At 37.5% G+C, this 27,222-nt stretch overlaps 1 protein-coding gene across 1 annotated transcript; it reads right to left on the bottom strand.

Moving 5' to 3' along the window:
- Positions 1-1,552: 1,552 nt before the first annotated feature.
- LOC140236131 (prelamin-A/C-like) lies at positions 1,553-22,805 on the bottom strand. The gene is made up of 15 exons (XM_072316104.1): positions 22,677-22,805; positions 21,553-21,737; positions 19,329-19,517; positions 18,426-18,519; positions 17,097-17,282; positions 13,217-13,342; positions 12,357-12,577; positions 11,298-11,425; positions 10,369-10,543; positions 9,609-9,795; positions 8,856-8,975; positions 7,986-8,164; positions 7,086-7,264; positions 6,288-6,379; positions 1,553-1,705 (listed from the first exon to the last, which is right to left on the bottom strand). The coding sequence occupies exons 1-15, from the start codon at positions 22,803-22,805 to the stop codon at positions 1,553-1,555; spliced, it is 2,343 nt and encodes a 780-aa protein (XP_072172205.1).
- Between the last annotated feature and the right edge of the window lie 4,417 nt (positions 22,806-27,222).

Genomic DNA, 27,222 nt, shown 5'->3' with positions numbered 1-27,222 from the left:
TGTAAAATGCTGTTAAAAGCTAGATATTTAGCTATGAGCTAAGTTAGATCACTTATACTTAATAAAAAAATCAGTATGGACATGAAAAATAAAAAAATACATTTAAAGAGAATCATTACAGACATTATTCCTTTTGCAGGCAGGTTATCAAGCTGTACATATATTGAGTGAAATATATTCACAAGCACATAACTGTCTAATTAATTAAACACATGTTTGACTTTCAGTGAAAAACTTGTAAAGTGGAACGAGCCTTTTCTGTTAGATTCCATGATCAATTTGTTTACTGGGTATCACTCACACTTTATAATGAAAGTATTACCTGTGTTGCTTGCATAAACTTCATGAAAGACAGTCTCACTGTAAATGCCTAAGGAATATATAGTTTGTATAGTATTTAGTCTACAAGTACATAGAGAGCTTTTAAGCTATTTTTCAGATAATTGCATCATATCTAACAAGTATTGGACGGATTCTTCATATATATCAATATATTTCATGTAGCGTAGTTAAAGGTACACACATGTATGATAAAAGAAAGTGAGTTAGGTATGAATCTCATCTGAATAACACTGCTTCAATAATTCCTGGATACTAGATAGTCCAGCAAGAATAAACAATCAAGAAAAACACTGACTGCATGAGAATTGTTTGTTTACAGCTCCTAAATAAGCTAAAAAGAAAGGCTTTCAAGCAGGGACTTCATATTTCTTTACATTTGTGCAAGCTTTCCAGCCAGTATGTTGTGCTAAGAAAAGATGGAGTGAAATGTAGCATGTGTACATAATTTGACTCCAATTGAAGAAAAGTTTGGCAAATAATTATGATGAGGCACATGCAGTCAACGCAGGCTTCTCTCATAATGAACGCCAAGGTGCAACCATAACCATTTCTGTGTCAAGGTCTTTGAGCAGCATATGCAATGCTATGGGGCTTTCAGTGCCTAGCAACACTCAAAGCACACAGATGGTTACTGCTCAGGAACCTAGTGGGGAAAGGGGTCAGGTGCATTTTCTCTCCCTCTTTCTGTCGGGGCATGGGTAAAAAAAAAAGAAGGAAAGGTGGCACAGGAGGAATATGGGTTTGCGTTAAGAGTTCAAAACTACAGCTTGGCTACTTTATACATATACTGTATACGCCAAATATTTCGTGAGGTTTTTATTTTTGTGAATTTTGCGAGTCAGGTGCTATTCGCAAAATTAAAGACACGCGAAAATAACGACTCTGATACCGATATGAATGTGACGCAAACATATACTTTCTCCGTTCTGTACAGTTCTCCACCATCGCAAATTTAACCGCTCGCAAAATCGTCGAGAAGTCCCGATTCATGAAAATTTAGACTCGCTAAATATATAGGGTATACGGTAAGTCATTGAACTACATTGGCTTTGAAAGGTAATTGCTAAAAATGTACTGTCAGCTCACAGAGTGATAGCCAAAAACACTTTGCAGAATGATGCTCAATGCCTATCTGTAAGCCTATCATTTCTCAGCCAGATGGGTTTAGAACGACGAGGGTCACAAGGAAGGGAGGGCGGGGTCTAACTCATCACCATGACGATATGACAGGTGGGCGTGGCATGGGGGGTTTGAAGCCGACCTTCTGGCCATTGTCCAGCATGTTCATCTCGGCATGGTGTCGTTGGTGCGGGGACATGAAGGGGCTGGGCTGGGGGCTGTAACGGATGCTTCCCCCTCCTCCCTGCCGTAGGAAAATTTGAAAAATATAATTATATTTGATAACAAAATCTTTGATAACAAAATCAACACAGCTCACACAAAATACAACTCACATATTCAACCCAAATATCTTGAGTTTGTATTTGGATTCATTTTTCCTAGTCTGTAAGGAAAAATTAAAATGCTTGCAGGCAAAAAGCAAATGGTTTTTAAGCCCTTTATAAATGACTGGACACTACTGTAGTTATGTCCCCTGCCTGTGGTCAGTACTGCTAGGTGTATTGCTAAAGGGCTTGAACTGAGGAACTTGGCAATTTAGTATCTGTGACCACATCTACATTCAGAAAAAAAGAAAAGCTCTTACTATTTCATCATATTATCTTCATGAAGACATGTGATTATTGTCACAAAGGCTATATACAGATTTTATTCTAGTTGTATAAGGTGGCAACTTTGTGAATGTGTTTGTGTGTGTGTGTGTGTGTGTTGTGTGTGATTTTTGCATTGTAAGATTTATATAGGATACAGGGTTGTAGATCTTTTTACAAGTTTTCTCTTTTAGGAAACTGTATGAAATCTTTCTGTGCAACTAAGATTTCATGTGATTAAAGAGATCGTATAGTTTTGGTTGAGACCTAATTTCAGGTTTCTAACATTTTTTATGAGATAATGAGAAACCTCTTATGAAATATGAAAGAGCATGTAATTCTAATAGGAATTCAACGTTTATTTGATGAAAATTGGTTTTGAAATGGCTGAGATGTCCAAAAAAGAGCGATTCTAATAAAGTGTGGGACCCACACTTTATTACGATCGCTTTGTTTTACTTTGTTTTTGGATGTTTCAGTCATTCCAAACCCGATTTTCATCAAATAAACTTCGAATTCCTCTTAAAATGGTATGCTCTGTACTATATCATAAGTGTTTTCTTGGTATCTCGCAAAAAGTTAAAAGCCCAATTCTCATCTCCACTAAAAGGGCCAACTGTACCATCCCTTTAAGCAGCATAACAGAATGGGATATTAGCTGCTAATTCCTTTATTTTATTTCCTTAATTGTGAATATGATGCTGATGTCTAACAAAATTGAAGTAAAGAATATCATTAACTATAAAAAGGCTTTGAGCGTTTAAGTGTAGGTCTCCACTTACAATAATGTATCTAACAAAGATATCAGTTGAATAAAGTTAAGAAAGTTCAATCATAGAGCCTAAAGGAAGAATACTGGTAAAAATTCTCCCAAAAAATATGACTTTTTATCAAATAACATAACCATTTAGTGAAACAAAGGAGATTCTGATAAAAGTATGTCAGTAACAGAGTTGATTTAATTTCATAAGCACAGTGAATGTCCCTACTATTGACACACTTGCACTTTTATGAAACAAAAATTTTGGAAATGCATGGAGAATGAATGCTGGCAAAATCTATAGGCGTAATGCTTATGGGCAAATTAATGTGATGGTCATTACTTTGATAAAATCATCATTATACTATTATTAGCATTGTCATCAGTCTGTTATACGGTCAGCATTTTGTTCACTTCATAACTTATCAATAATATAAGAACACTATTTTGGTGGTTATAGATATCACTACAAATCTAGTCATTGTCTGAAGTCATTTTATGATCAATACTGTTACTTTTATTTCTATAATCATAGTAACTGTCATTGCCATTATTAGTATTCCAACTACCATTGTTAGAATTATTAGCATCAAGAAAGTCATCTAACTTTTATTATTCTTTTATTGATAATATCACAATCATTATCACATGAATCATTTTGAAACACCATAAATCATTTAGGATAATTATAATGAAACACACATGCAAAGGGAAATACATTCATTAGTGAATGGGTTCTTCCAAATGTGAATATGTTAATACATGAAATGGATATTTTCCACAGGCACACATAATCCAAGGTTGTATACTCATCACACTTATTATGTAATTGACACCAGCATATTATTGCCTTTTGAAATTCAATTACTTTTTAAAGGCAATTTTCAAGTTAAGATATCCTTCTCATTCCAATTGATGAATAGATTAAAATCAAACAAACCAAACAAGTTCTGTTTCCAATATTAATAATACATCAGAAACACATTAAAGAAATGAAATGACAGAATTTTGAATTTCCGCATGATAACCACAGACAGTGAAGCAGGTGTTCACAACATTAACCCATTGAGGTCGGTTTGATATTGCTATAATATGCATTTCCCATAGATAACTGCCTGAGTATAATCGGGACTTGTCTTCAACAGGTTGACATTATGTCATCATTTGCTGGTCAAGCATCATTGCATTGGATACAGTTCGAAACAAATACACGCTCTCATTCTATTTTTCTTTCTTTGTAAATGAAAGGGAAAATGATTTAGAAAGGCAAACCACAGATGAAGATTTCTAACAACACACTCTTGTTTAATTTGAAAAAAAAAAGGTCCATGGCAACGCTGTTGTCCAAAATCTGTCGTAAAGCGCTGCCTGCATTTAGACAACTTTGCCGAATTCCCAACGTTTGTGGGAAGACATAAACACAGAGTTAATCTAGCAAGTCACTGGGACAGGTTTGGAAGACAGATAATCTTCACATCTTCCTCAAATTGGCAACTCTAAATCTTATTGCATAAATTCATTTGGAGAAAGATTACATGGAACTGATAAGATTCCTTGATTCTGCCCTAACTCAGAGAAGCATTTTCACAAAAAGAATTGCCCAACCTTAGGTAGACATAATATCAACTTTAATTCTCTATAATGTTTGGCAATATACAGCTGTAGGTAGGTCTATACATAATGAATTTAGCCATGCAAATATTTGAGCGCTTGGATTTTTTTGGTTTGTAATAGGCGCTATATAGATTCTTCATATTAATCATTATTATCATTATTATTATCATCATCATCATCATCATCATTCTCATTATTATTAATATCATCAATATCATTATTTTGATTGTTGTCATTGTTATCACTATCATTACTATGCATAGGATTTTGATAATTCTGCAAATGAAACAAAAAGTAGGGCCTACTGTTTGACAAAAAAAAAAAAAAAACGGGCTTGAATGAAAGAAAAACTGAACTGTTATAAAAAAAAAAAAAACTGCAGCAAAACACAGAAGCGTGGTGTCTTGGACTTGATAGGTTAATGAAGCAGAAGATCTTGTGTGTTTTTTTTTTTCACCACATAGTGTATTGCAAAAAGGAAAAACAATCAAGACCAAGCAACATGCAGCTGGTGATTTCTTTCCAACCTTGAGAATGAAAATTGCTGGGATAGAAGTCATAACCACATACCATCACACCGCACCTCTGCACACCCTGGACAAAACATTGTTGTCCATATCAATACAAAAAAAAAATAAATAAATAAAAAATGAGAAGTATATGAAATTGCAGAAACTAAATAGTATTGCATTTTTGGGGAAATTTACAGCCACACATAGGGCACTTCAAAGCAGGCTGGCTGATCAGTTTTCCAGCAAACTTCCACCAAAGCAAAAAACAAACCAAAACAAATCATTCTTTTCCCCAATTACCGAGAAAGAGATGAATGTTATAACCATTTGCTTCACTCTTTGATGATCCAATTCCACAGCTGCAACAACAAACCAAGAATAAAATCCGCACGAAAAGAAAATATTGCAGAAAAACAAAGGAAAGAAAGACAGATCAAGAGCTGCCCAAATAAAAATTGCAGACATTTGTGGCAAACATGGAAAAACATACGATGAAAAATTAGGGTTTAAAAACTTTACCCAACAAATGTATGTTGCATCATCTTTTTAATTTCATAAGTATACATAAATGAATATATGAATATATTGAAAAGCACTTTCACATATGTATATCTACACACACGTATTCATTAACCTATATTTACAACTGCAATGAACGCATCCCTATGAGCATGAAATGAATGGAGAATGTAACGTTTTCTCATTCTTTTGGCCATACAGTATGTCCCGAAAAAAATTACAACCAGATTTTTGCGTTGATAAGGTCCAATGTAATTAAACTGTCTGCATGCTGTTTCAGGGTCTTGAAATATAACATCTTAGATATATTTCGCAGAAAACCCCATTCAGTTTCGTTGAGTGGACACAGAGAAATGTGGGTAATTGTAAAGCAGGTCATGGTCTGATTCTTCCCAGTTTAGCACTTGGATGCTCTTGGAACTGCACATTAATGTGTGAACACAATGGGTACAGAACTTGGAGGGAAGGGATTCCTGACATGCTCTACAAAAATCCTCATTTCTCGTTGACCGCTGAAGCAAAATCGAATGGGGTTTTCTGTAAAATGTGGGTAGTAAGCTATAGTTTCACACCCTGAAAGTATATTTGGATTGATTCACTATTTTCAAAGTTATTGGCGTGGAGGGTCCCGTTGTAATTTTTTCTGGGACATACGGTATATGGATGGCATCTACAAAAACATTGCCTTATCTATGAAAAGTGATACCAGTCTCCTTTGAAATAACTCTCAAGATAACACAGAATGGCCAAAGGTCCCCCAGCAACGAAAACATCACAACAAAACATGCCATATCTCTATACATACAGTGCCTGTATGTGCGGATCACTTACCCTCGAGCTACCTGCTGAGGATGGGGCCGCCTTCCTTAATGGGGCTGATCCCATTCTGCTCCCTGGTGCCCCCGAACCGGCATAGAGCTCACCTGAAATAATACAAGAGAATACGGTCTTCCTGTCTGACTGCTAATTCCTTAATCATGGAAGTTCAAATCACATCACTTACACACAGAAAGAAAATAATTAAACTGACAGATCTAACTATACTTCATATTGACCTTACACAAACAAGAAATTGAATTTACAAATCCTTTGATACTTCATATCACATTTTAAAAGCAAAAATTCAATTCTTTTCATGTCCCTGTCAAATCAAAATTATGGGCAAAATAAATGAGTATGCAGACAAGAAAAGACAATCAATAGTAATTTACAAATGAAGCAGAAGTCGTAAACTTCTGAGATTTTGGTATAAAGGATGAACATCTGTTCGACAAACTCTTACATAAAAAAATTGCCCAAATGTACCACAATCTTCTTTCCACTCCCAGAAATTACTGATGTAAGTATTACACTGTCAAAATGTTAGTCTAAAAGTAGGTAAATTGTCCATCAGACACAATCTGCAAATAGGTAACTTGATAACTCTCAATTTGGGATACTGTATCCTTTTGGTCATTGTAACAGATATTCATGGCTCGTACACAGAACTTTAAGATAGCTAGGGTCAACTGCAACGTACAGGAAATAATGGGGGGGGGGTAGAGTATGAGACAGACAGACAGAGAGACAGAGAGACAGAAAGGCAGACAGACAGACAGTAGGACAGAAATGGTTAGAGAGTGGACTTACCAGGGACTGGGTCTGGTACCGGCTTAGAGTTCTGGGACCTGGTCTGGCGGCAGGTGCTGCTGTTGTCGTTGCCGGCGGCCAGAACCCGGGGCTGGCCCACCCCTGGGTGTGTCCCTGTCCCCGTGGTGTTGCCATGGGGATGTTTGGGCGGAGACAGGCTGGGTGGTTCTTGCTTCTCTCTGTTGCATGAATGACGAAATAGAAAAATATAAGAGATGAATGAATATGTACGTATGTGCTTATCTTATATGTAGTATGCTGATGTATCCTGACTGGATGATGCTGTATTTGATCTTTTATTTATGAAAATGCAAAATACCGATTAGAGCATCATTCGGTAGGTATGCATCAATTTTTCCAACCACATAGAAGTCCCTTGTGAAGCCACTATTCAAGAATTACACTATGTAGATACAGTGCACTCCCGCTTTAACGAACACAGTTATAACAAAATTCTGGTTACAACGAAATAAAAATCCTGGTCACAAAATTATTGGTTCTATTTTTTTTATTGTTTATTTGTTCGGTTAAAACAAAATTCTATATCAAAGAAAACTGCCGATCGCGAGGACTTCCATTATAATGGGAGTCCAATGTAGTATGGATCAAACTTATGTCATTTCTATCTCTCTCTATCTATCAGGCTATCAATAATTCTACATGGCTGTATTTAACTATCTTTCTAGCTATCTATCTATCTATCTATCTATCTATCTATCTCCTTATCTATTTACCACCCCCACAAAAAAAAAAAAACACAATTATAAGTAAACATATATTCATGAATATTCAAAGAATCGTTTCTGAGTACATGAACATTGGGACATTTTGACCCTCTAAGAGACATCTGCAGCAGATGTACCTAAAAATCAGGATAAGTTTTTGTTTTGTCGCTCTCACCTCTTCAAGACTGTGGCTGGCCTTCCATCGATCTCCACCTCGAAGTCGGGATGGGGGTTGGAGGCTCCGCCCTCGTACTCCTGATCTAGGATCTCATGGCCAGCGGAGCTGTCGGTGTCGCCGTCATAGGAGCGAGCCGTCTTTGTGAAGCGGTGGGCTGCAGTGGTCCAGGCTATTGCCTGAAGAAAAGATAGCAAAATAATAGCAATATCTAATGGTTAGTCATATCAACTTAGCCATGATGTATTGCTCAAAGGGACAATCTTATTGTGATTAATATTATTTTAATCATCCTCCTTACTAGGCCTACTATTGTCATGATCATCATGATCATGATCATCCATCATCACCATCGTCAACTCCGTCATCATTACATCATCATTATTTTTACCATCATAATCATCATTATAATCATCAATACCATCATCATCGCCATTATTATCGTCACTGCCATCATCACTATCATCATCATCACCATTATCAACGTTGCCATCATGGTCATCATCACCATCATCATACACCAATATCATAACCATTATCATCAATATTACCATCACCACCATAATAACCATCATCATCACCATAATCGTCACCATAATCATCATCACCATCATCATCACCATCATCATCATCATCATCATCACCATAATCGTCATCATACACCAATATCATCACCATTATCATCATCATCATCATCACCATCACCATAATCATCATCATCATCATCATCATCATCATCATCATCATCATCATCATCATCATCATCATCATCACCATCATCACATGTCGAGCATCAGCATCACTGTCCTCCTCATCATCATTACTAATACCACTAATACTACGAATACTATTAATACTACCACTGCTCACCTGCCCATTTGGTTTGCAGAGGATGGTGGTGCACTCCGGTCCCGTCCCCCACTTGTGCTGCTCCTTCCACAGGAAGTCTGTTGGAGGGTTGTGGTGGGCCAGACTGGACGCAGACCAGACCTGCGGCGGGAAGCCATCAGAACAAACACTCACATTTACTTGAAGAAATATCTGGTATCGCATGGAATTGTGCGGTACATAACAAGCTGGCTCAATTGACCATGTGTCTCCCCTGTACTCAAGAGGTCTAAGGTTCAAGACTAAAGAGTAAGCTGAGTGATGTTGCATTTTATCTTGCTCTCCCCTCTGTTTCTATGGCAACCCTTTCTGTCTGCCTTGAGACTTTAAAAATAGTCCACAAACCAGTATCAATCATGAACATAGAGGACCGTACACAATGAGAGAAGAAAAAAAAAAAAAAACCACAGCAAAAGAAATAACTGTAAGTGCATGCAATAAGAAAATCAAATATTCCTTCAGGAAATATGACATCATTTTGATATGGCATGCACACTTTGAAATTTTAAACTTCTCATATTCTCAATTCATCAACAAATTAGAATATTTCAATTTGCAGGTAATGGTCAATCTATATTATTCCTCAAAAGAAGATGGACTAAAAGAAAAGTTTACAAAGCATGATACATTCAGTATATACAAGTTTAAAGATGACAACATGATGTAGAAAGACCTGGAAACAAACAGTGCAGAGAAACAAAACATTGAACTATGACAGGATGAGATTTTTCTCACCGTGATGACGGAGCCAGCACGGAATCTTGTGCGGGGTGGGAAGCGGAAAACCGCCACAGGGTGACCTCCTACGTTCTGCTGAATGAGGAATCCCCCGATCTCGATGTCCTCGTTCCCCGAGGCATTGAAGAGGCGGACAAACTTCCCGTCTTCGTTGATCTCCAAGATCTTCAGGGCACTTGTGGCACTGAAAGGAGCACAACACAATGAATAGAGCACACATTCAACTCTCGTCCTTTTTTTTTTAAGAAATAAAATCTGTAACTTTGACTTTAAAAGGGACAAATGCAGTAGAGTATAGCATAATGAAATGAGGATTAAACTGGATCTACTTTTTTTCACTTTCTAAAATCCACAACCTAGCAAATGTTAGAATGCTTTTGCCTTTTATACTAAATTTAATACACTTTGGACTATCGTTTCACACAGCAGTCCACACTGCTATCATATGACCCTCTCTTTGTGTATAAACAGAGCTCTAACATGCTATGATTATTTCAAGACTATTTTCATCAAATACTCTCAAAACTTAACCATAAAGCAAGTTACACCATAAACTTAAGTATTGCAATGAAACAAACCTACATGAAAGCCATTTTCACAAAGATGGACAGTGTAGGTTTACGAAATTCTAATTTACCAACAATAAGTTTCAGAACAAGGCAAAGAAAGGAATACAGCATATTTGCTGCTTAGAGACCACAGCAAAGTTGGTGATAATGGACAAAGTTAGAAAAAAAACACTAAAAGGTTGGATTACCTGGATGTCGCTGTGGTGTAGTCATGGGAGATTGGGGTTGGGCTGGGTGGACCTGTGCGGGCCCGCAGAATGGGCCCAATGGTCTTCCTTTGAGTCAGGTCTCCAAACATGGCATCAAAGTAGTCCCTGCCTTGGCCCATGGTGGATGGAGCAGGGACAGAGGCCGGTCTTGTGTCTAGAGAGAAAAGAAAGAAGGTGATAAGTCAGTGACAATCTACACAGCTTGAAATCTATTCCATCTATTTATCTATCTGTCTGTCTATCTATCTATATATCTATCTTTCTATCTCTCTCTCTCTCTCTCTATCTATCTTTCTATCTCTCTGTCTCTCTATCTATCAATCTATATATCTATCTTACATTTCATAAATCTATCTACTGAGATACCTATCCATCCATCTATCCATCTATCTATCTATCTATCTATCTATCTATCTATCAATCTATCCATCTATCTATCTATCCATCTATTTGATATATCCCTTTATCAAATCTACCTTTTTATTTTGTATGTTTGTATCTATCTATGACTCCATTGTTCAATTTTTCATCATCAAGCAATTCCTCCTTTCATCTTTTTATCACTTTCTTTACCAACTTCTTCTACCCCTTCCACTTTCAAAATGCTGCAATATGTCAGCATTATGAAAAAACCACCTCCATAATATGAACACTCTACACCTGTAATCACTTTGCATAGATAGTCTTAATTTCAAGTCTGGTACAAATAAAGAAAAAGAAGGATTTTTAATCCTCATAGCAGAACTGGAGTCATTTGATCTGGCCAGGCACGAAAGAAACTCACTTCTTCCTGGATAGCTCTAATGCAAGACCAATACAAATGATAAAATGAACATGAGCAATTTCTCAAGCCTACAAACAAAACTAGAGGCAGGTGATCTTGTAAGGTGTGAGTGAGAGCAACTCACTTCTTGGACTGATGTTCCTGCCGTAGTCCGGGGAGGGGATGACCGTCGCCGGGCGTGTGATGCGAGGAGGACTTGGAAGCCGGATGGTTCTTGATGGAAGAAGCACAGGGCCTGGGATGTCCAATACTCTGAAATTCAAAGGTAAAAGCACACGCACACGCCACACACACACAAATTATTAAAAGAGAGTACACCTGCTCTATTGTCATACAATGTAGCAAATGGAAAGTAGTTTTTCAATGATTTCACTGCAACTGCTAGCCTTTGTCAGGCAATAAAGAAAGAGCGCTGTGTACACATCTTTATCGCAGATGCAAGGATTACCTGTAACTCTCATTTTGTGCAGATTTCATAGAGCGATATTTGAAAATTGCTATTAATAATTTGTTGTTACCATAGACAGTTTGTACAGCTACTTTTCCCTATCCATAGCTCTTCTATCCCTCTATATGTATCTACCCATATACAAATGCATTGATCAAACAAGCACACAATCTATTCAAGCATCCATCCATTATCTTCTTATCTTACATCTCTTTCTAACTCTCTACATCTCTTTCTATCTCTCTACATCTTTCTATCTCTCTGCGTACTTACATATATCTATCTTATTATCGTCTATCTAATCTATTTTTTTACTTTTTATCTATATTTCTCTACATATCTATCCAACTTTATCTCTCTTTCTAAATATCCAGCTGTCTTAACAACAAATACAGAGTAAGATACATGAAATTCTTCCGTTGAGATGTTTTCATTGCAACTGATTGACAAATTGCCTTACACTGACAGTGAATAATTACATCTTACCCGCTGCATGCTATAAGGATTAGAACCAACACTTGCTGTCAGGCAAAACTCAGTGGTCTAGTGTACATGGTGCCTGTCCTGTGATCAGGAGGTCGTAGGTTCGAATCCTGCTCGAGTATGTACGCCAATGATTTTTATCATGGCTGCTACTAAAACACGCTGATCAATTCAGTGCTTATTTACATTGATGTAGGGCAATATGTCAATAAATACACAGTAATAAAAATGACAATGACTCGCATCACTCACTTTCTCTCCTCTTCGAGCAGCATGCCCTTCAATGCCTCAAGCTCCGCCCTCACTGGTTGCTTGGCATCCGTTGCCTTGGTGATCTCCCGCATCTTCTCCACCAGGCAGTCCTGCATGTCGCGCAGCTTGTCCTCCAGGTTGCGGATGTGCGCTCCAGTGCGGTCGCGCTCTGCGCCGAGCGTGTCCCGCAGGTTTCGGTTGGCCTGGTCAGCTGCTGTGAGCTGCGGTGGAAAAAGAAAGCAGGATAAAATGCGATGTGAGATGGCGACATCCATCAACTTTACATCCGCATTACTTGCCAGCTTTTCCCAGAACCAGGGAAATTATGCCCCAGTGAGAGGATAGGTGTGAGAATAGGGTCTCAAGATGCACAAACCAAGGAGGTACTAGGCGAGCTCGCCTAGTACCTCCTTGCACAAACCAACCAAGCAACCACATGGCCAGCGGAACCCCCCCCCCCCCCCCCGCACACACACACACACTTTTTGTGGAACATACAAAGGAATATATAAGGTGTCATCACTTGGGGCCCCAAACTTTTTTTAACCCGCAAGTACGTAAGAGGCACTAAAATGAAGTAGATAAACATCTTGAAATATGAGCGTGGTTATGTTTTTGCGCTGAAGACCTTTTTTTTCCCCTAATCAGCTGAAGAAACCCGGAAGTGGAAGGGGAGAGATGAGCTGAAGACCTTTTTTTTTTTAGCTCATGAAACCTGGAAGTGGGCACCCCACTTTTGAAAACACTTAACCGGCCCTGAACCAACCAACCAACCAACCAACCAACCAACAAACAAACAAACAAACCAATTGAGGTCCACCACCCTTCCCTCCTTCAGGCAGACAATGAATGAAGCATACCTTATTATTCAGACTGTCCAGATCGTGTTGTAGTTCTTCCACACGAGCACAGAGTCTCTTGTTCTCATTATTCATACGCTCCATTTCTGAGCCGTCAGCGTCAATTTTGTTCTTTAGCTGCTGGATCTATTGGAATAAAATGGGTAATAGCACATTGAAAGGGTTACAAAAAAGTTTCTTTGACTTGCAATGAATACAAAAAGGATAAAACACTGAAATTTTGATATCTGAGTGACATTGCATTTTTAATGTCCATATTTAAGGCAAGGAGGATCAAATCAAATTCTTGATTGCAACATTACCAGATTCAAATATCCCTAGGCTTTCTTCTCTCTCAACCTCAAGAAAATGTGAGAAAAATAGAAAAGAAGCTTGTCCTGTAATCTATTGTTTAGCAGTTTCTCTCCAGGGGAAAATCACAAATTTCTCATATTTTGGTTTGATGTATACAATTTAAGATCAATCATACATTTTGTATTAAAAAAAAAGAATCTGAGACAAGCTTCAGGGACATTTCACATAGATATGCTATTTCCATTGTTTAATTGTTGTGTCGTCCAATCATGAATATTATCATTCATCAAGTAGTTCATAAGGAATAGCACCAGAAATTTTATTTTCATTGGAGCTCTATTTGATTTTCTTCCTTTTTTGGAGGGGGGGGGGGGGTGGGGTGGGTTGCAGAGATTGCAAAAGCCATTCGATCACAAAGTAGGCCTATACCAGTCCTTGACTTAGTTACAGAAGTTGAATGACTTCAATATGGGTTCTCTTTCTGTCTCAAATTGGTTAATGTTTTGCAAATTTCTTTCTGATTAGATGCACACTTAAGGAAAACAATGGTTACCAATCCATCTAATCTTGTCAAATGCAATCAAATTCTTCTTTTTCCTCTCCTCCTTCTTCCTGTTAAGCCTGCATCCTTCAATAAGCTGAAGATTCTTCCAGGCTGGGTTATTCACATTATAATACAATTTATTTACAGATATTTACAAAGAATTGCTAAACTAAAAGTAAGATGATAAGTAGAGGTTTCTGCAGCAAATTTCTGAAGGGCTGATGGTTTGAAACGGTTTGATTTAAGAAATGTCAGGGACACTCACATTAAGTCACAAAAGAACATCAAAGTTATGGATGCTCATGCTGTTACTTTGTTATCACTGTTACACTAAAATACATGCTTGACTGATATCATTAGTGTTTTTTTATAGAATTTATTTTTCATAACATCCTTGTACTTTAATTCTTATCATTATTGTTATTAGTGGTAGCAGTATTGCTAATACTGTTATCAGAGTGTTATATTTCACCAAAGTGTTGATTTATTATCATTATTTTAATCATTCTTTATAAATACTGAACAAATAGAATTGTTATCAATATTTACATGAAAATGCTAAATAATTTATGAATGCAAAATTCATTAAACATTTCTGAAAAAGATGATGGAAACATGGTTTCAAAGAAAATCAAATACCCTCTCACTATCCGCCCTTTCATGCCTTTTGAGCACTCAGAGTGGTAAAGGCATTACAAACACCCACTATTATTTTCATCATCTCAGTAATGTAGACTTTGTTATTGTTGTCAATGAACTCATTTACCATCATCTAGGCTGATTTACTGGTAGACACTTTATGAGTTTCACAAAACCATTAATGTTTCTGGCAGAGTGTTAGTTTTTATTTCACAGTCTAAGGGAAGAGCAAGATACAAAATTTTACCTTCTTTTTGCGAGTCTGGTTATGTGAATTTTCAGCGAGATAAGAAACATGGAAACAAGTCTAGTCAAATCAGACCACGAACATCCTATCGCACTACATGAGGGACTCATATTCCTATTCCAGCCTCAATCGTGTGTGATACTGTCACTGATGAAATATTTCTCCTCTGCCTTCAAAACATCAACAGCTTACATTCATTTAGTAATTTTCTACTGGTTTCATGTGTGTCTTTTTTTTTTCATATCAGAAACTTTTTATTTATTAATTCATTTATTTATTTGTGATTCAACCTATCAAGTCCCTGGGGAGTTTTTCTGCAGAATTAATCAGACTGCCATCATCAAACTGGCAACTCTGAATTTCACTGCGTAGCTCACATAAAAAAAAAAAAAATAGATGGACTGCTTAAATTCATTAGATCTGTTTACATTCAACATGAAAATGTAAAAAGTTGCCAATTTGAGAAAGAATCTTAACCTTTATTCTTCTAAAATATGATGCTAATTGAAGACTCATGTTATAAATCTAGCAAATTACATGACTTTTTTAAATTCTGGCAACGAAACATCAGTCATATATGTGAACAGCAAAGCATTCAGTTAAGAAATACTTTTTGGCAAATCTTCCTTATGAATAAAATGAAAACAATAAGTTATAATAATATATACAGCACCGAACAACAAATGTAAGACTAGCGATGGGATGTGATGTGTTATTTATGTTTGACTGAAGACACCACAGAAGTTGACCAATCCCAACATTTCTTTCCATTTTTTCTCCAATAAACCGAGGCAAGTTCGTTTCATATTGTTGATGCCTGGAATGGTTTGAACTCTCATGTTGTTGCACTTTATGAGCACTGGTGCAATCCTAAAATATCATAAAAGTGACACGCCTAGTTTTAAACCTCTAAAGGGCTTTTTACACTTGTAAAATTTTGCTTAGCCCCGGACCAACGGTGGGGCTAAGGGGGGGCCTTAGCCCCACCGTTGGTACGGGACTATCCTTAGCCCACTTTCTGTTTACACTCGTTTTTGCCAAAGTGGGCTAGCCCCACCGATAGTACGGTACTATCTGGCCCTGCAAAATAGCAGGGGTTAGCACCGCAATTGCGGTGCCAAGCAAGTGAGTGTAAACAGAACGAAAAAATAATCCTGGGCTAAGCGACGGAGACGAAGTCAGACCCTCAATGACCAATCAGAAACGAGGTAATCAAGTGCTGCCGGTGCGTGCGTGTACGTGTACAGTACACAGCGTAATCATGAATATTCATGTGGTTTGGAAAGTCCGGGGCTAAGAAATACGAGCGTAAAAAGGTCAGTTTTCTCCTTAGCCCCGGACAAGAGATAGTACGGGACTAATTGGCGAGTGTAAAAAGCTGAAAAAATTGGTACGGGACTAACGATAGTCCTGGGTCAGAGAAAGTCCGGGGTTAAGAAACACAAGTGTAAAAAGCCCTTAACTGTCTCATTCTGCCGGTCTGCATTCTGCTTTCTTCTGTTTTTGTGAAAAATGTTCTTCAAACCCTTCCATTTTCATTAGAAATTAGAAAAAAAGGCAAAACAAATAGAAATGTTTTGTACATAAGTTTGTCTCTATTTAAGATTGCAGAAGGCTTATCGTATGACTGCTTAGAGATTTTTTTTCTTACACAAAACAGAATGAAAATATCTGTGATCCTGTTTATATAGTTGTAGTTTGCTTTGATCTGTCAGAAAAGATGGGGGAGAGGGGAGGAAGTAAATTACACTAATTACATCATAATTGCCTCTCCCAAAAAATTATAAATATGTTTATGTTCATAATGTATACATACATATCAGGGATCAACATATATCTCTTTTCTTCGGTGGCCCACTGGAACCACTAAAATCTTTTAATTTGACATTTTGGTGGCCTGAAAATAAAATGTTGTGGCCTGGCAAAGAAATGCAGTAGCCTAAGATATATGAAAATGTAACATTTCAATTTGAATTTCAGCTACCCGATTGGGCAACCAAAAGATGGCCTTTTTGGAAATTTGGTGGCATGAAATCAATCTCTACTGGCCCCGGGCTGTCGCTACCGTTGAATACCGTACAGTAATAAAATATGCAACATATAATACAAAACATGGCTACAGCAAGACTGGATCTCTCCATTTCAAAAGAACCTACATTCTGATGGTATGTAGCTTCAGACTCCTCCTTGAATCGCTGAAGTTCAGCTGCAGCCGCTGCCCGGACATTGGCCAAGACTTCTTGCAGTGTGTTGTCAGGCTTGCTGAGTTCCCTGACCTTTGACTCCAGTTGGAGGATTCGATTAGCCTCGTCCTCCAGTCTGTTCCTCCATTCATTGGTTTGCTGATAAGACAACAGCAAATGCAGGGATGAGGTGAGAAAATGTCCCCCATATTTTATTTTATTTGTTTTTTTATTTTTTGAAAATAGCAAATGTTTAAAGGGGATTGCGGAAAGATTAAAAGTTTTTCAATTTTACATTGATCATGTGCAAAAATTATTGAAAATTCTGTTACAGTTTAAGAGTGTACACCATCATGTTATTCCTGGCTGACAAACAAACAACAAAAAAAATCCTTTGAATTTTTAAGATTTTATGTACAACAACTATGTGTCTTATGAGGCAAATGTATCATCAACTCACTTATTTCCACATTCCTGTTCAAAGGGATGGTACAGTATTGATGGAGACGAGAATTGGGCTTTTAACTTTTTGCGAGATACCAAGAAAACACTTATGAAATAGTACAGAGCATACAATTTTAGGAGGAATTCAAGGTTTATTTGATGAAAATTGGGTTTGGAATGACTGAAACATCCAAAAACAAAGTAAAACAAAACGATCGTAATTAAGTGTGGGTCAGATATAGTTATCAGAATCACTATGTTTTGGATATCTCAGCCATTTCAAAACCAATTTTCATCAAATAAACGTTGACTTTCTCATGGAATTACATGCTCTTTCATATTTCATAAGAGGTTTCTCATCATCTCAGCAAAAAATGTTAGAAACCTGAAATTAGGTCTCAACCAAAACTACACGACCCCTTTAAAAACTGCTTTGTGAAAATTGACAAACTTTGCAATTTCTCTTCAAAGGTGAATTTGCTGCATTGTGTAAATAAAGCTAAAACTTTTCAATATGAAGAGTTTGTTTGCAAAAACTGATAAGTCCATATTTGTCAAATGGAGATATTTGCGATTAAAGGTCAAGAAAAATAAAGAGAATAATAAGAAAATTTTTGCTTCTTCTGACCATAACTTCAAAAATATACCTTTATATGTAGTGACCAATATATCATTTAAAAGGTATCATTTTGTACTTTGTGACAGAGACCGTACTTCAAAATCTTCAAAAATGGACTTATCGGTTTTTGCAAACAAACTCTTCATATACACAAGTTGTGGATTCAGTTTGATTCCATATAGAAGGAGTATAACCTTGTGATGACAATGGACAAAACTGGTTCCGAGCAAATGGATTACCTCTCTGTGCATTTGTTCCTGAAAGTCCAATTTCTTCTGCATCCCATTACGAGCATCCTGTGCTTCTTGCCTCGCCACCATTTCTCGGTCGAGCCTGAGGAAGAAATATTAGAAATCACTCCAATAAGATTCTGATATCTTTGACATAAGTTTTCAGAGTACACTTTGGCTAACCCATTACTTTGAGGTAAGCAAGTTAATAGTCATACACAAAGAGTCAAGAAAGTTAAAACTAAACTAAAGGTACATCATTGGCAGAAAATCCATCTGGTAGACTAACTGCTAGATGGGTCTACCAGAAGATTTGTTTGATTGATATCATGAACAAAGTTTCCCCAATTTCTGCCGAGTTATGAATGCATATAAGCTATCCGTGGTATAGTAATGTAATTATATCTTTTATGTCATACTGGGCTGCAATGAATGAAAATAGATATTGCATGAGCCAGGACACACACACACACACACAAAAAAAAAAAAAATACACGAGTATTGTGTATTTGGTCTTGGCGAGAGTAGTCAGCATCTCATATCCCTTTAAGTACACTGAGGCCATAGACCAATTCGTATTCACAAATTGAATGACATATAGAACCTCATATATTCATTAACTTTTCTACCAATTCCTCTCTGTTAAGTTATTGCGCAAATTAAGCATGCTAAACTGTTGGGAATAGTTATGTGAAGTAGGACTACAGCTTTCAAATGGTACAACAGTGAATCATGCTGTGAATCTGCAGATTTCAACCCCTTGAAGATCACGTGAACTGATTTTGCTATCTAACATGCATTTCCCATGGGATGCAATCATCAGTTGAAGGTAAAGTGTCTCATCAACTATGGCATAGCATTCCAGAATTACAAGCAAAAGGGGGTTCCATTTGGCAGTAGATCGAAACTCACCCCCTCTGCGAGTCATCGCATTTCCGCTGCAGCGCTCCCACATCATCCTCCAAGTCCCTGACCCTGCGGGCGAGCTCTTCCCCCTTCGCCTTGGCCTGCTGGAAGTCCATGTCCTTCTGTGCACACAACCTCTGTAGGGTATCCATCTCGCCTTCCAAAGCTTTGTTTCGATGATTCTCGATGCTCAACCTGATCGGGAAACAAAGCAGCATGAGCCTTCATAGTTCAGTCTACCTTCTGTAACTTGAGGGCTCAAAATCAGAGGTGGTCAAGGGCCACTAAGAATTGATGTCGCACTACCAAACTTCCTGAGCGATACCTACTGATGGCCCACTCAAAGATTAAAAAAAAATTAATGTTTCCTTTTTTTTCCAGCCACTACACATCTGATTTGGGCCACCAAATTTCAGCAGAGAAAAATGTTACTTGTAGTGCCAACAGAGTTTGCTAAAATACAGTCTATGTTGCATATTTTGCAAAAATGATTATATTATAATCTGAGACTTGTATGATGCATGGGGTCTGTTAAAAAGAATGTTCATCTTTACCATGCTCTCTGTTGATGTTTTTTTAGAAAAAAGAATGTATTCAATAAATAGAATATTGAAAAAGTAATATATTGTCTTGTGCGTTACACTACTTTAAAGTTCTGTTATATACACAGCTCTCAACAACCCACTCCAGCCTACACACCTTTGGTATGCTACACAGTGTAGTGTGAGATTCATCATTAAAGTGTCTGATACCGCGTTGGTAACACAAGTTGATTCAAGTGTCTGTTTAAACCTGCAAATTTCCCCCATTTTTGAATGTTCAATGCTCAAAAAAGTGAACAAAAAAGATGTATCAAAACAACCACACGTCCTACATGGAAATAGCTGGCAATACTGTAATGGAATACAAGACACGTGTGCAACTCTACATAGGGAAATAACGGCACTGCCTTATTGACCGATTCGGGTTCGTTGAGGGCAGCAGACAATTTGTGGCACTGGGCGCAGCCATTAGCTCATTTTGCGTTGTCCCAGCCTACCCCCCATCCCCTCCTCTCCCCCACCCCACGGGCAACATGTTTATCGCGCACTTGTAACAAAGGTTCGCGCACCAGGCAAGCATTCGCGCACTCAGTACGAGACGCCCATTGGCTAAAACAACCATGCATTAGTTTTTCATTCCGAGCGTGTGCTAATGTAGGGAGGGGGTAGGGGAGGGGTCGGCTGAGACACCGCAGTAATGGCGCTGCCCATGCCAAAAATACACATAGCGTGTCACAGAATCGGTCAATACATTCATTTCAATGAAAGACAGTCAAAATTCAGGTCTTCTCTTTTTTTCTGACAATCATTTACCCACTCCAAAGTTAACTTTCTACATAAGACACAAAAGAAAACAGTACACTGAGCATAAAATATGCCTATTGATTCTACTGTCTTTTTTTTTGGGGGGGGGGGGGTGGGTGGTGGGGTGGGGAGAGGGGACACATAGGTGGGTTTGCCTGCATGAAACCTGAACATGACAAAACTGTTCTTAAAGTCAAACATAAATAAATGGAAAATTTTAACAAGATTCTACAAATATATGCATATGAAAGCCTTTACATGAATACACAGAGAACTCCAGTTATAACAGATATGGTTTTACCAAAATTTTTGTTTCTAAAACTGTGCAGTAAAAATTAAAGGGTGTGTACAGTTCTGGTCGAGGTGAAGATTTAGCTTTTAACGTTTTGTGAGATATTCAGAAACCACTCTATGAGATGTCAAAGAGCATGTAGTTTTAAGGGGTATCAAAAGTTTATTTCATGAAAATCGGTTTTGAAATGGCTGAGATATCCAATAACAAGGTGATACAAAGAGATACTAATAAAGTTGGGGCATGTCGCCTTTTATTATTAGCACTTTTTTGGATATCTCAGCCATTTGAAAACCAATTTTCATCAAATAAACGTTGAATCCTTCTTAAAATTACATGCTCTTTCATATTTCATAAGAGGCTTTTCATTATCTCACTTAGAAATGTTCAAAACATGAATCCCTACCTCAACCAGTACTGTACAGTCCCTTTAAGGTCCCAAAATTGTTGGTGTATAATATTCTGGTCGATCAAAATGAAATGTCAAAATACCAACAGAAAACTGCCAACCCTGAGGATTTGTTTTTATGAGAGAAGCCTCCCGCAGAAACAAGACTGAGGCCAGACAAAATGCAAAGGCAGACACGCATACCTGTCTTGCAGATCTGATGCCAGGAGAGCGTTGCGCTGTGACTGCGTCTCCGAATTGTTTTTCAGCGTGGTGGTGTCCTCCAGCTGTCTGCGCAGGCTGTTGAGTTCCATGTCATAAAGGCTCTTGAGTGAGGCCACCTCATCTTCCAAACATCGGATGGAGTTGAATAAGGCTGACGAATCCACCTGGTCACAGAAATATAGTCATTGTAAGATGTTCATTCATATATCAAATTATCACAATATGAGAAGCCATATACCTGTCTACCTTCCTACGCACTATAATCAACGATAAAGTTTCTACTTAAAAGGCTGTAAATTCTATATCATGAATTTCATAATCATGACATAAAATTTCATCACAAAATGAGTTAAGGTAAGGTAAGATGATTATGATAAAGCTGCTAAAAATGATTAAGATAATAAGAAAATACTGGACAATTTTAGTGATTACTTCAAGAAGATTCCTTGTTATGTTACAAGCAAGGTACACTTCTTTGTACTGAAAAGGTTTTATCTCACTCTATTGGATTTTTAAAAAAATCTCATTGTAAGTGCATGAGTTGTGAACTTCACATAGAGATCTATTCACACAACAAGACAAATGCAATTGAATATTGCCCATGAATTCTTATACAATATCTGTAGAAAGTTCAGCAAAAAATGAAATACATCACTATACATCACAAATCAAGGATTTCTAGTCAGCTCACAAATAGTCAAACTACAAATATATTTGTAAACCAAAAGAACAAACTTTGTTTTTAAGTTTCTGAATGTGTGTATACAATGGAGCAAAAAAGACAGCATGATTAAGGCTATATTACATCACATTTGGTACTACCACATATCTATTTTCTCGTATCCGGGCAATTACCCCCAGAGGACAATTACCCCCCCCCCCCCCCCCCCCCCGAGCTTATTACTTGTTAGCGGTAAGTTAGAGCAAAGATTAGGGTTAGGGTTGATGTAGGTTTAGGGTTAGGAGTTTGGGTTAGGGTTAGGATTATGTTCAGGATTAGGATTAGGATTATGGCCAGGGGAAGGGTACGGGGTAATTGCCCAGTGGGTTTATTGCCCTAGGTAGACCCTTTTTTTCTGTGCAAAAGTTTTAGAGAGAGTTACCTTATTTGCCTGTTCTCTGATCTTCTTAACTTTTCCGAGGTAGTTTTGCATCCGGTCGTTGAGCTCCGCTAGCTCCGCCTTCTCCTGTTGCCGTGACATCGGCACAGGAGGGTATATAACTGCACTCATGTTGAATGTTCCAAACTCTCACCCCTCTTTTACAATCTTGTTTCCTGTCAAAGTATATTTTGAAGAAAGAAAGCACTGTTGGTTATCACACTCTCAAGTGTATACCTTGTACCTTGTACCACATTTTACACGTATAATACATTATATTCCACAGATCAAGTACAAATAAACATCAGTCTGCTACTGCCCATTTAACCCCCTCTTTAAAAGAAAGAAAAATACAGATTCTAAGAGAATACAGCGGAATGCTCACATTTAAACAGATGAAGGCATACACACATGCAACTGGAAAGGTTTAAAAAATTTTATATAAGAAAAATAATTTAGATTCATTATGAAAATCTAGACTAAAAAGAATACAACTCTTACCATATGGATCAGTATTTATTGATATCACATGACATGTGCATATATATTTGTAAGTACCCGATACATACAACATATATCTATGTATCGATTTAATTATATACATTGTACCCTAAAATATATTCATATACCACTTCATAAAATAAAGCATGGTAACATTGATTTAAAGCTTGAGGACTATATCAGCCCCGCTCAAGCACCGCGGACCGAGAGGTATGACAACCCGAAGTTATCATCCTGATAATTATTCTACTTTATATGGTTTTTCAACTGCTCTCGCCAACTCCTTCTTCCATAGAACAGCGAAGGATTGGAATAATCTGCCGAGTAACATAAAGCAGATTCATAAATTGGACACATTTAAAGAAGCGCTCCAGCGTCACCTCCGTTGTGATTAGCTGCACATCACACCACAGTGCTGAGTGATACTCTATCCAGAGTTTTTCAGCGTATTCATCCAGATCCAGATTCAGACCAGGCATGTGTCATGACATGATGTGTCTGTGATGTTTACGCCTAACTCTTTCATAATTAAAGCTACTTATCCAGTTTGGGTGCCTTCAGCAGTATACAATACTCAGCAGAATTACCAACGTACTAGGCCTACATATGTTACAGGATCTAGGTCTACTTATGACCGCTTATTGTCAGATTGTCTTCTGCAGTACAGTAGCGATAGGCAGTCGCAGTCAATCTAAATTCTCAAAATTCGGGAATGAACACAAACATTTGTATGGTTGTCCATGTGGGGTAGACACATTTATTAGGACTAAAGCTTAGTATTATTGGTATATCAAGAGCCTATTGGTGGTAATACGTTTATGCGTATGCTGTGAGAATTCTTCGAGTCGGCGACAGAATTATAGCAGAACACAAACACAAGCTACATACACATTCACACATTATTGTTAACTACGATTAGAGACGGCAAGTATAAGCAGCAATCAGACAGAAACTATACGTACCGAGTGTATCTCACTTTCAAGCTATTTTGATTTTAGATTGGTTCCGCTGTATAAGCACAGAAATCCAGCAGTATCAGTAAAATAAGAGTCTGTCTCAACGTGAAATATTGCAAATAATCGAGCAAATCCCTTCTTACCATTCAATCGACTTATCGCTCCATACACAGTCCGTAGTCCGTGTGTATTTCACTCTCCGCTGCACCGCACGCTGGATTAGACGGATCGTGTCCCGTAGCTAAGGCGCCTATTGTCGGGTTTCCAAGGAAGGCGATCGGCGAACGTAAACATAATTGATTGACCTCTCGTCAGGCAAGCAGGTGCACAACCCGGAAGTACAACTCCGCGAGGAAGCTTGTACATGACGAACGGAGCAGCGGCTGCTAGCGCTTTGCCTAGCTGAGTAGCGCACCCTGCTCCCCCACCCCACCCGGCCGCGCCCCACCAACCCGGCAATCATCATGAGTTGCGTTGAGCTAGCTAAACCTCATAATTTGTAATAATAGCAGGCCAAAACATTTACTCTCTTGGTAAAGGGAGGGTATTCTACCGTTTTTCGAAGGAGGAGATGTATTGACAGCAATTATCGAAGGCTTATTAAGATGGCTTCCTCATTATAGTAATCAGCGTACACTGTCCATTTACGGTATGATACTATGTTATGTTAGGCAATAAGGGCCCTGCGATTTTGCACTCAATTTTGTGGTTTTCCATTCTTTGTAGTTTCACATTCTATCCATAGAAGAATGATATACTAATGAATAAACTGGTCAATTTGCAAACAGAAATTTTGTGGTTTTATAGAACATAACGTTTTGATACAACTGTTGTTTTTGCGGATTGCCATGTTAATAATTCATTTATCTAGTCATTATAGATTATACATACTCTTTAGGGCCTAATCATTTTCCTTTTTCTTTTTCAATGCACTCAGTAATACATATATTTTCATCTTTATAATATATCTGTATTAATTGATTAATTCATTCATTTATGCACACATGCTCTTTTTTTTTCTCCAATAACAAACAGGTAAACTGCGAAAATTAGATATTTCTTTAGCTCTGGGATTTATATCACAATGCATGCGAAGGTGCGAATTTGCATCTCCACCAGCTACAGATAGAGTTACATTAGATCATTGGATGATAGTGGATATAACAGTGACACATTTTTGTTGTTGTGTTTTGTTTCCGGTGCTTATAGTAGGCCGAACTAATACTTACATATAATACGAATTATTATGTAACTTTCATCGCCGTTTAAATTTCAATTATGAATGGCGCTTGGCCCCTATGGTGCCCATCACTTGTAACTTGAAACAAACATCACTGAAACGTTTACTGTATGACCCTCGTGGCAACAGGCATACAAGTTTCTGGAATACTTTTGTCGAGAGTTTAGTGAACTCCTTCATCACCTTCAGTATCAAAGTTTTTTTTTAATCTTTTTACTTTTAGTTTGTCTTTGCATATGGCAATATTATGTAAAGCACGTCGATCAAGACTTTATAGTGAAAATGCGCTCGACAACATTATGCAAAGGACAATCTATTTTCACTACATGCATATCACTAGTATTGTTATCATTCAGTATATGATTTTATGGTCCTACGCAAAAAAATGCCAAATACAGTATACTATACAAATATAATAAAAAAAGCAGGGTCTACTTGATAACCTGACAATTTTAGAGTCATAGCAATAATACTTTCTTACAATGTCTTAAACAACCTAACATCGAAGCTAATTAATCGAAGCAGAATGATAATTAGTGAAGTACATTACTGGTACGCTTTGTCCTTATGCGTAATTATGTCAACTGGGAAGCATTCATATTACTTCATTCCAAGTTTACCAAGAGCACAATTGATCAGCACCCACTCCCTCCTAAAAAAAGAAAAGAAAAAAAAAACAAAAAAAAAAAACCCCAAAAACCAAACAAACAAAAAAATAAACAAACAAACACACACACACAAAAACCCAAATAGATATTACATCTTAGAGGAGAAATAAATTTGTCCTGATAAAAAGTAAAAGACTATCTGGCAACTTCTCAACCTGTTAAAGAAAATAAAATAATACATTCATTATTATTAACCTGCAGTTATACATTGACATTATGGACAATCAAACCTCCTGCATTGATCTTTTTCAAATTTGAACTAACTGGAAAGAGCGATTGCATTAAAATCTACAAAAATGAATGACAAAAGACAATATTCAGCTTCCACTCAGTCCACAGCGAGCAACCTAGGAGGAAATGTCAATGCAAGGCATTGACGAATTACAACGATGATGGCGCTATTTCAAAATGAACACCACTGAAGAAGAAGAAGAAGTCGGGTTGCTAGGAGTCACGATACTTCAAGGGATAATTGACAAGGTAAGGTAATTGTTGCAAATAGATGCGGCTCCTTGATAAAGACCTCAATTTGTAAGATGGTTAGAATGACAATTTCGAAATACTAACGTACATGTTGAGATTTCATATTCTTAAAAAAAAGCGAGACTTTTCTTTTTTTTTATAGTGCACAATATGTCCGTTATTGTCGACATGTACAAGTACATTGAATTCCCTCCAGTAATTGGTAATTCTGGAACACTAAGTTATTAAGCATGTCAAGCTATGCAACTGGCATCCAACGTGATAATTTTTCGTGTTAAGCTCGCGACTTCTGTGTTTTGTTCTCTTGCGGGTCCACGCCTACGAGTTTCAAACCCACGATTCACACAGCCCATTAGCCGTACAGTTAAAGGCATACAGGCCACGAGTCATAACATCGGATGAGCTCGACACTCGGGCACTATAAATAAAGCTCATAGTAGGGCAGTTAAGCCTTCAAAATCATGAGAATTGTGCAAAATTTAAATAAAGCATGAAACTCTCACCAGTGTTATTACATGCCATAACATTCATTTTAAGATCGGGAGGTAAGTCTTATTTGACCTCTGATGACCTCCAGAGGTCAATGAACTTTAAATATCAGAATATTGATGTTTGGAGGCATATGAGAATGATAAGCCTAGATCTTGGTTACGCTGCACTAAATATGCATTTGTACTACAAATCTTCCGATTCCACAGGGC

Source organism: Diadema setosum, chromosome 12, assembly GCF_964275005.1.
Source record: "Diadema setosum chromosome 12, eeDiaSeto1, whole genome shotgun sequence".
Classification (NCBI taxonomy): domain Eukaryota; kingdom Metazoa; phylum Echinodermata; class Echinoidea; order Diadematoida; family Diadematidae; genus Diadema; species Diadema setosum.
The sequence above is the reverse complement of the archived record's forward strand: the minus strand, read 5'-3'. Positions and strand labels throughout refer to the sequence as shown.